This window comes from Galeopterus variegatus, unplaced genomic scaffold (genome assembly GCF_000696425.1).
Source record: "Galeopterus variegatus unplaced genomic scaffold, G_variegatus-3.0.2 Scaffold1978, whole genome shotgun sequence".
NCBI classification, from domain to species: domain Eukaryota; kingdom Metazoa; phylum Chordata; class Mammalia; order Dermoptera; family Cynocephalidae; genus Galeopterus; species Galeopterus variegatus.
In genome coordinates this window covers 96,829-107,554 of record NW_007728089.1, presented here as the reverse complement: position 1 = coordinate 107,554, position 10,726 = coordinate 96,829, and the positions used below count along the sequence as shown (strand labels likewise).

General features: G+C 43.6%; 1 protein-coding gene across 3 annotated transcripts in view; it reads left to right on the top strand.

Moving 5' to 3' along the window:
- The window catches only part of EML1 (echinoderm microtubule associated protein like 1), a 90,023-nt gene that overhangs the window by 33,885 nt on the left and 45,412 nt on the right, over window positions 1-10,726 (top strand). For 2 of the 3 annotated variants that reach the window (XM_008579905.1, XM_008579907.1), the window contains exon 3: window positions 3,207-3,338. In XM_008579905.1, coding sequence (XP_008578127.1) covers window positions 3,207-3,338 — 132 coding nt within the window. Of the gene's footprint in view, window positions 1-3,203; window positions 3,339-10,726 lie in introns of all 3 variants that reach the window. The other variant, XM_008579904.1, reaches the window with a different exon arrangement.

The following is a 10,726-nucleotide window of genomic DNA, read 5'->3' as shown; positions in this document are numbered from 1 at the left end:
CTAGGGAAGGCTTTTGGTGCAGCTCAAGTTTTAATGATTGACTTTATAGGTACTTTGGGCTCTCTAGAGACCCAGTGCACATGGGTTGTGTTGAAACTCTGGTCTGGGCCTGAGTCTTTTCATCAAACTGCCCCCCATGCAATTCTATACTCCTGACCAGTCTCCTCTGAGTGGTCCTATGCTGATTTGGGGGCCGATCAGCTGTCCTTGCTGTATCCCAGTGTTTCCTCTGGTGAGCCCGTCTCCCCCACCACCCATGCTCCACACACTTTCGATGGGACGGGCCATGCTCCAGTCCCTTGTGATGACTCACTGGCCTCCGAGTGGCTCCTTTTTTCAGTTCAGGTTTTAATGATTGACTTTATAGGTACTTTGGGCTCTCCAGAGACCCAGTGCACATGGGTTGTGTTGAAACTCTGGTCTGGGCCTGAGTCTTTTCATCAAACTGCCCCCCATGCAATTCTATACTCCTGACCAGTCTCCTCTGAGTGGTCCTATGCTGATTTGGGGGCCGATCAGCTGTCCTTGCTGTATCCCAGTGTTTCCTCTGGTGAGCCCGTCTCCCCCACCACCCATGCTCCACACACTTTCGATGGGACGGGCCATGCTCCAGTCCCTTGTGATGACTCACTGGCCTCCGAGTGGCTCCTTTTTTCAGTTATTGTTGCTCCTTGCTCCTGCATGGGTCCATGGAACCCTATTAGTAGTCCTGCTGGCCTGGAGGCCACCAAGGCCTTCTTCTCCCCTGCTGCCTCCAAGCAACTTCATCCGAAGGGCACAGCTGTGGCTTTTGCTGGCTCTTGCTCCGTGTGCTCAGCAGTTTCAACCTTAAAGCAGCCGCGGTATGAAATAGTCAGAGTAGTTCTTCCTTTCTCTCATCATGGCTTCTCCTGCCTTCATGCACTCCGTAGGTCTCTCTTCCTCGTCTCCTGAGCTCTAGTGGCCCCAGCTTGGCTGTTGTTGCTTTTATATAGTTGTAAATTGGTTGATTTGTGGGAGAGAGTGACGCTGGGGACCATCTATTCCACCATCCTGACCAGAAGCCCCACCATGTGGCTTTTAAAAACCTGCTAAGAGGTTATTAACTGAACGATTGGAAGTCACAGAGGAAAAGAGACTGCGAGTTGGGCTGAGGAAGGAATGGACCGTGGAGGAAGAGGATGAAAGCAGAAGGCAAGGGAGAGAGTTGCTGGCCGCCGGGAGGGGCCTCCCAGATAGGAGCACATGGGAACCCAGCCTGGTTGCAGTGGTCTTGAGGTTGGGTTCCATGTCCACCCCCCGCTGGTGCTATGCTCCCTGAAGTGCCTGGCACTTCTTAATGGCCATCCTCAACCCCCTCCTCCTTGGCACCAGTGTCCTTATGCAGTCCTGTGCCTGGTCCCAGGTCTCTGCCCACTGTGCTCTCCTGGTGTCTCTGCTGCCTCAGGCTCCCTTGGCCACTTCTCAGTCCACATCTTAAAATGATCACTGTGTCCCTAAGTGCTCTTCTCCCCCTCTTCTCTCCTTCCTCGCCACCTCACGTGGTGATTTCCTCCATGCCTGTGGCTCAGGGACCCCTTTCAGTGTCCTGAGCCATCTCACGACTTGCAGACTCGTACCTTCTCCCACCCACACCTCCAACTCTGTGCAGCCAGACCCCACCCAAGTCTGCACTTCTGCCCCAGCCCCACCCTGGACGGCCCCACCATCCTTCCCCTCCTTCTTTCTTGCTCACAGAGAAGGTGCTACATTCAAACAACTCGTGTCTGTTCCTATGATGGGGCAAAGTGTGATACTTCCATTTATTTATCCATTTATTTCACCCTTTTATTTAATAAATATGTGTCAAGCTTCTATACGAGGCTCTGCAAAGTATACAAAAATAATCAATGAGATAGTATCTCAAGAAACTATATAGACTAACAATTAAGATTTTAAAAAGGTACAGATACCTGTAGTACAGTCATGGTTACTGTGACAGAGCACCATAGACCTGGGGGGGCTTATAAACAACAAACATTTATTGCTCACAGTTCTTGAATCTGGAAGTCTGAGATCAATGTGCCAGCAAGGGTGGGCTCTGGCGAGGGCCCTCTTCCAAGCTACAGACTGCCATGTTCTCGTCGTGCCTCACATGGTGGAAAGAGGACTGAGCTCTCTGGGATCCCTTTTATAAGAGCTCTAATCCCATTCACGAGGACTCTGCCCTCCTGACCTAATCACCTCCTAAATGCCTCACCTCCTCATGCCATCACACTGGAGGTTAGGATTGCAACGTATGAATTTGGGGGGACACAAATATTCATTCCATTGCATGTTCTAAGGGGAACGACCAGCCTGCACCCGGGCCCTGGCTCTTGTGTACCCCTTATGCCTGTGAAGTACCTGTGTATAGGGTATGCCTTTTCCCAGAGCAGGCTCTTCCATCCATGTAATTACAACATGTTCAAGCCATTCATTTGCTCTTTCCCAGAAATTTATAGTCCTCAGGAAGCTTTCCTCGGGCCTCACCTCCCAACTTCCAAGCTTTTGAGACCCCCTGGTCGTGCAGAATGAAGCTGAAGCACTTATGCGGGTGCCACCTCTATGTTTCGCCTGTGGTAGAATGTGTCTCTTGTTACCTGGGGCATCCTATTTGTTTCTGTCCCACGTGTGCCAGAGTTAGGCTAGAGTTCTTCAATATTGACAGTATTGATATTTGGGATGGATATTTCTTTGTTGTGAGGGGCTGTTCCGGGCATTGTAGTATGTTCAGCAGCGTCCCTGGCCCCTACCCACTAGGTGCCAATGGCAGCCCCCTCTCCTGAGTTGTGACAACCAGAAATGTCTCCACATGTTGCCAAATATATCTAGGGGGTGGAGGGGAAACATCACACGCGCTCGGGTCCATTGGTCTAGATGGGAGCTACTCAAGGGCAGGATCACTTCCCTTTAAGACCCTGGAGGCTTCAAGTACTGCGCAGTATTGGGGAATTTTACGTTTCAGTTTCCTCTATGACTTTGAACTGTACTAATTGCCTCCGTTTCAAAGGCAACGAGCAGAGGCATTGACTCCAAGTGACATTCTGAAAAGCTTTCTGATCTCTGTAGTTAGGATTTTAGAACCAATCTATCTTTTGAATATCCACGTGGAAGTGTGATGGTCTGTGTATATGTTTGGACACTTAGCAATAAAATAAAATCACGATGCTAAGGATTTCATTGTCATTCACATCCACTTTAAGTAGCATCAAGAGGACCAGCTCTTCTGAACGAGTATCTCCTGGTGGCCGAAGGGAAAGCTATGGGGATTCCAAAGGAAACCGGAATCGGACCGGCTCCACCAGCAGTTCCTCCAGTGGCAAAAAGAACAGTGAAAGGTAAGGACATCTGATCTCCTGATTCCTGCTGTTCAAACGTTTTATTACCTCTTATCCCCGGGGATGAATCAGAAGATCTCCTAGTGTTCAAACAAGCTCTTTTGGAGCCTAAGGCCTTATCCTGGGACCACTGTGGGTGCTATTCAGACGGGCAGTTGAGGGCAGCTGCTAGTCACAGTTCAACAACATATTGTCCAGGTAGAAAAACTGTAACTTGAACTCACAGTCATGTAGACATAGCTGTGAATAGTTGATCCTGAGAATGTGCTTAGTACCGAGTACACGGAACTTAGGAAGCTGCTCTGACTTGCCATATGGAGCCCCTCATGTTCCTAGTGCACCCTGCTGACATTTTAAAATTAATTTTAATGGAGTGTTATAAGTTTGTCAGCAGTATTTTCTGAGACAGAATGGGTGAAAAGTAATTTTATGATTTGTCAGAGACTATTTTTAATATTGATGCTAACACCAGAAATATGAATTTTTTTTTTTTCTGTTTTTGTGAAATACGCTTACTCCTAATTTTGAATTTTTCTATGAGGGTAGTTTATAATGGATTATGATAAATATCTTTGAAACTAATAGTAACATTTTATTGGCAAAAGCTATTTTTTGGTATTTAACCAGCTTGTTTTATGTTTGAGAATGTATTATGTAGTTTCTCTGTGTATATCTACCTAACATTATACTTTATTCTAACTTTTTAAACATTGTATTTTAATTTTATTCTCTCTGTTTAGCAAAGCTTAGGAAGGAATTTTAGCTTCAGAGGCCAAACATGTTTTATTATTTTTTTTCCCAAAAGTGTTCATGTAAGAAGACGGCTTAGTCATAAAGTAATCAACTCCAACCCACAGGCTGTAAAACTTCCAAGTTTGTAAATCTGTTGCCATTCAGTCCTATAAAGGAAGTCTAAACTCTTCCAGTTTTATTCCTAAAAGATATCCTCTGCAGAAAAGACACAGTCGCTTCTCACATCTGTAGCAGGTCAAGTCCACAGTCAGTTAACAATTGCAGAAACCATTGATATGGGTTCTGTCTTCTAATTCAGACTGTTAGTACTTCTTATCAGAAGATTATGCTAATTGGGTGATAATACCTTGGAAATAAGGCCAAGTGGTTGCAATGGTAACAGAGTGTGAGTTAGTGGGAGGTGCTGTGTAACAGCCTTAGGCTTCTCTGAATTCAGGATAAGCTTGGAGGTTGATCTGAAATGTATAGATCTTGACAATTCTTAAAAACTTGGCTCCTACTCTGCACATCTGACTTGTATTAAGAATTTCCAAAAAGAATCTTTGTTCTGTAAACTCCAGATCTGTTTTATCTTTTTAAATCCTATGGCTTTGGTAAATGTGCTGGGTAAATATTTCCATAAAAGATATTTACAAAGGGATTTTTGAAAAATACCACAGTAGGAAATTTTGATTTGGAAATGAGGCACTAGGAAAATTTACTAATCATCTTCTAAAAATAACTTAGACAACTAAACATGTTCGTTTAAAAATAAATTCCTTATCTCATTAGAACCCAGGAGTGGTGCAGGCACCTGAGGGGTTTCAGAGAGAAAGTTGCTGTCTTCTGGAAGGTGTAATTGCTGGTACTGATGGGTACCCTTAGGGGTCCCACAGGAATAATAACAGCAGTAGCTCACACAGTCTAAAGAAGCAGCCATGAAGCAATGGAAGTGAAGGTCAAGTTGGCAATTTAGTCACTACCTGACCCTTTCTTCCATTCTTCCTCCCCATTCCTGTGTGAGCAGCCCCACTCTTGGGCTGCTTTGAGCTCGCACCAACTCAGAGCTAGAGTCTTACTGAGAAATACCTGTCTCAGACACTTGACACTACAAATGAAGCTATGGGCAGGTGGCCCCACGGAATTCCTGTTTTAAACATTACTGTGTTCAGTGGTCTCAAGACAGTATGGTCTCCTCCCCATCACTCACTAGTGTCTGTTCATTGTTCCAGTAGGCTGTCTTACATGTTAAAGGACTGCCCTTGTTTGGTTGGAGTAGGTAGCAAGACATAACAGAAAGGGCACAGGCTGTGGAGTAAGAGAAAGAACTGTGGTTGTAAACCAGTTCTGCCTTAATTTTTCCAAGCTTTAGGTTTTCCCTCTGCTAATTAGGGATTTTATACCTAATTCCCTTGAATTTTATTAATGAGCTAACTTGTAGGAAAACACCTAGCATAGTGCGTGCATCCAGTAAATAAATGGTCATCATCGCTCTGATAGTTGTTATGAAAAGAGACTTGTCCAGAGCAAAGGAAAAAGTTTATGAGCCTTTCCAAAATTCTGAATTTTATCTTCCTCATTTGTAAGATGAGGTGTTAGATGGTATCTGAAGTGGTTAGTCTTTTTTCTAGCAGGACACACATTAAATTACATTGGCATAAGTGACACAGTCCGATGAGTACAACCTGGACTTTGACAAAACCTAACAGTGGTTGGGGGGAATTAAAGTATTATAAATGCTTGTGATTCTCATGGTTGTGAACAAGGCATCAGTGGTGAGCTTGTCTGCAGGTTGCATGTGATGCCAGCCTACTCATTGTTCTAGAGTCCCTTTCTCTTCCACTGAGGGAATGCAGGTGAGAGAATGCTGACATTAGAGGGACAACTTCGAATCTGTCCTGATATGTAGAAGAAGCAAATCATTCACACACAGCTATGCTTTAACATGTATCAGTTACAGATTATTAGCTCTAGAGCTTACAACTTATCACACACCATGTGCAAGCTGTGTTAGCACATATGGCAGTTTTGCACAAATTAGAAAAAGGCTTCCCTTATTCAAGAAAAGCAATTCCACATCAGCATATATTTTTCTCAATAATAACAATTACAGTAAATATAAGGCCATTCCATGTAAATTGTACAAATATAGATTGAACACAAAATAATAGTGTTTGTGAAGTCCTAAACAGTCACCTTTTCCAAGTTATAATAATTTATTTTAAATAATTAAAAATAACATTTTGCTTTTATAAAACTATATTCTTTATGATGGTTTCAGTTTTCTTGCACCTGTATCCCATTTTCTTTGGAAATCATCTCTGGATTTCATAGTCGTTCTTATGATGTGGTGGGAGGCCTTTATCATAGAATAGTTAAAATTTTAATATACTTTGCTTGTAACAAACCACAACATTTTAACAGCATTTAATCTTTGTACTGACAAAACTTCCATTAAAAACAAAAGCAACAGGGGCCGGCCCGGTGGCGCACTGCTACAGTGCACCGCTTGGGAAGCGCGGCGGCGCTCCCGCCGAGGGTTCGGATCCCACATACAGACCGGCTGCTCACTGGCTGAGCGAGGTGCGGGAGCAACACCGAGGGTTGCGATCCCGTAGCCGGTCCCGGTCCGGTACGGGTGCGACACTGAGGGTTGCAATCCGTTGCCGGTCACGAAAAAGACAAAAAGGAAAAAAAAAAAAAAAAAAACAAAACAGGGGCCGGCCCGGTGGCGCACTGCTACAGTGCACCGCTTGGGAAGCGCGGCGGCGCTCCCGCCGAGGGTTCGGATCCCACATACAGACCGGCTGCTCACTGGCTGAGCGAGGTGCGGGAGCAACACCGAGGGTTGCGATCCCGTAGCCGGTCCCGGTCCGGTACGGGTGCAACACTGAGGGTTGCAATCCGTTGCCGGTCACGAAAAAAGACAAAAAGGAAAAAAAAAAAAAAAAAAAGCAACATATGGCAATGTAATATTTTACTTCATGTGTTATCAATAGTAAATGAATATTAATAAGTATATAGTGATTCATGTCATCATAAAGTATTTATTAAGTTGAAATAAAGAATTGGCAATAACATTCTGATGGAAGGCTTGTAAAATGTAACTAATATACTAATCCAATAGGGAATATTTTTAATTATAAAAAAAAGTATTTTATATCAGACAGAAAAATGGCTGCTGCTTATTTTGAAAGACAGTTTCTGTTTGATGTTGCTAGATTGATAAAAAGTATTTCTATGTTCTCACTGGCTCCCCTTTGTAATTCTGGGGCAAGTGAGATTTGTCAACTTTGTAAGCAAGACACTGTGTTTCCATCTAAAAGTTGTGGTGGGCTGATTTTGTTAGAACAACGCATCTTTCCCTTTTTTGGGGTAATTTATTTATTACTCAAGTAACATGTTTTAGGAAATCCAGGTGTGCAAAAAAGAGGAAGTGAAATCATCTGTAACCTCTCCACTGGGAGAACTCACAGCTACCACTGACTGTATGTCCAACTAGCCTTTGTTTCTACGGTGTTGTGTGAGTATGGTGTAAAATTCTGACATAAATGGTATTCTTCTGCGTATGTTTTGTAATCCCCTTTTTCTTTTTTCTTTTTAATTTTTTTTTCCTTTTCTTTTGTCTTTTTTTTTTCGTGTCCGGCAACGGATCGCAACCCTCAGTGTTGCGCCCATACCGGACCGGGACCGGCAACGGGATCGCAACCCTCGGTGTCGCGCCCGCACCTCGCTCAGCCAGTGAGCGGGAACCGGTCTGCATGTGGGATCCGAACCCTCGGCGGGAGCGCCGCCTCGCTCCCAAGCGGCGCACTGTAGCAGTGCGCCACCGGGCTGGCCTGTAATCCCCTTTTTCACTTGCTGTATAAGCACATCTTTGTGCCAGTAAAAATACTCTTACAATGTTATTTTAGATGTGGATCATCATTCATCTAGCCAAATGTACCGCAGTGGAACATTCGGGTACCAGCAAGGTTGTTCTAATCCAGTCAGACCTGTCCGACATCTACAACAATGTCCAACACATAGTAGGTGCTCAACAAACATTTGTTGAGTAAATCTTTTGATCCCAATCAAAATAACAAAAGGAGGTTAAAATGATGGGGCTTTATAGCCACAACCGAGTTTTAATCCCACCTTTGCCACTTTCTGTCTTGTGATAGTGAACAGGTTCCTTAATCTCTTCGGGGTTTTCCTCAGTGGCAGTAAAAGCAGTGCCTACCTCACAGGGTCGTTGTAAGGATCACATACGGTCATTTACATAGAGTCTTCAGCATGGCATTTGCCTATGCATTGGCGCTCCATTAATGGCAGTGACAATTATTATACTTTCTGTCCCAAAGTATCGGAATTGGAGTTTGCATGCCTTCTCTTATCCCATGCCTCCAATTTGAAGTGCATCTCTTCTTGAGAACATTTTGCAATTCCCCAACTCCTCTTTCTGCCTTTACCCCAACCTGAGAAGGGAGGAAGCAGAAATTCTGAAAATTTCTAGGGCTGGCCCATTAGCTCACTCGATTAGAGTGCAGCCTTTTAACACCCAGGTTGCGGGTTCAGACCCCCAAACCAGCCAGCCGCCAAAAACAACCAAACAAAAATGCACCAGAAATTCTGAAAATTTCTGTCCTCACCTTATTCATTCAATTTCACAGCCCTCCTTAACTTACTGAGCACTACTGTGTGCAGAGCATAGTGTAAGGCACCGTGGGAGGTCGACAGGAGTACCACAAAGATGCGGTCTCTCAACAAATATCACTGACACAATAACCAACAAGGGTCAATTTCCTTAATTTCCAAAGGACTCAACACAAACCAGTGAGAAAAAGATAACACCACAGAAAAATGGGTAAAGGGTTTGAATAGGCATTTCACTGAGCAAGAAACATAAATAGCCAATTAACTAATGGAAAGATGATCAAACTTAGTCTTTAAAAAATGCAAATCTAAGAAGATGGCATATTTAGAAAAATCTTTGTATTTTATATCAAAATTAAGCACAGGTGCAGGAAATCACACAAACAAATGCATAGCTTAATGAATTATTCTGAGGCAAACACCTTCTAGCGCTTAGTAAGGGGGGCGGGGGGTGGGGAGTACATATGTTTGGATGAACTACAGCTCATCCTTAAGATTCAGCCTGGGATGCCCTTTCTCTGGGAAGCCTTGCCTGGTCCTCTAGTCTGAGTTGGAACTTTTCATATAACGATGGAACTGCCTATTAGCCTTATCTACAATTCTTCAAGCCCCTTCTCCCCCCACCCCGTTGTCCTCCCTGAAGTGTTGGGAAGGCAGACACTGTGTTGCTTCTTTTTCATTGTATCTCTAGCACTTTGCACAATGCCTGGCACACAGTAATTGCTCAGTAAATATTTATTGAATGAATGAAAGGATATTATCTATTGAAAAACCATAGCCATTTAAGGACCACGTAAACAGCACCACCTATGGGTAGACAATTTTAACAACACGTTTTAGACTGAAACATTTTGCCCTGGAAGTTAGGTGATTCAAATTTAACATCTTTTAACTGAGAAGATTGTTTCATTCTTCAAGCCATGGGTCATTTATATTTGAAGTCATTTTAAGGCAATAAGTGCTAATATTCTTTATGTTGTTTTAGTTCTAAGACTATTAGGTAAGGAGTCTGGCAATGCATGTAGGTTCTTACCAGTAAAATTAGGAGGAAGAGGGAAGTCATATTAATGATGCATTGAGCACTTTGTTACACAGCTTACTTAATCCTGCCAATACCCTGTATCTCACGTGGTTTTATTCCCATTTTGTAGCTGAAAGAAACCAGACTTATGGAGGTAAAATGCCATCCCCAAGCCCTGGAGCACAATCCCACTGACTCAAAGTCTGTGCTCCTGCTGCTGTGTTAAGCTGGAAGTGTTGGTTGGAAATGTCTATGAAGAAGTAGTTTTTGTCTGCAGTAATGTCTCCAGTGACTTTTAAACATCTTTAATAGATGGTTCCTAAATGACCCTATTTGTAGTAAAAAGTGGCTTAAGGGCAGCTTTTATAAAGAATCATTATTTATTTCATTATTTATTTATTTCACATGATAAAATAAAATTCCTGCTGGAAATCATTTTCAAGAAGAGTCATCTTATGCCAAGAGCTGAAGTTCTTACGGTGTGAATAAGTTGCAGGGAAATGACATGTTTAACTTTGGAGTGGTCTTCTCCTCCATCAAGCCTCACTAATCATTTTCAAAAGCAAATATCTCTGCTCAAATAGCATTTGGCTCCTATCAGTTCTGCTCCAATCCTAGTGGCCCAGAGCTTCATTACACATCACTGTGTCTAAGACCGGCAGCTCACAGGACCTGGCTGCTGAGCCTCCTTCTGGAAAGTAGGGTCAGGTGAGTTAACCTAGATGAAAGTGCTAGGTGCAGTCCCCCGCCAGGGGGGAGTGCAGTGAATACCTCCTGAGTCTCAGTCTGAACGAGGTCTGCACTGGACTCCCTTCGTGTGAACACCCATTCACAGTGCGGCAGATGTGAGTTTTACCATGTAAAAAGAAAAGCAAGTGCTTTAGACAATCACTGCACCCAAAGTCCACAGTGAACACTTTCAGGGCTTTTTTTTTTTTTTTTTTTTTTTTTTTGGATGGCCAGCCAGTACGGGGGATCCAAACCCCTGACCTTGGTGTTA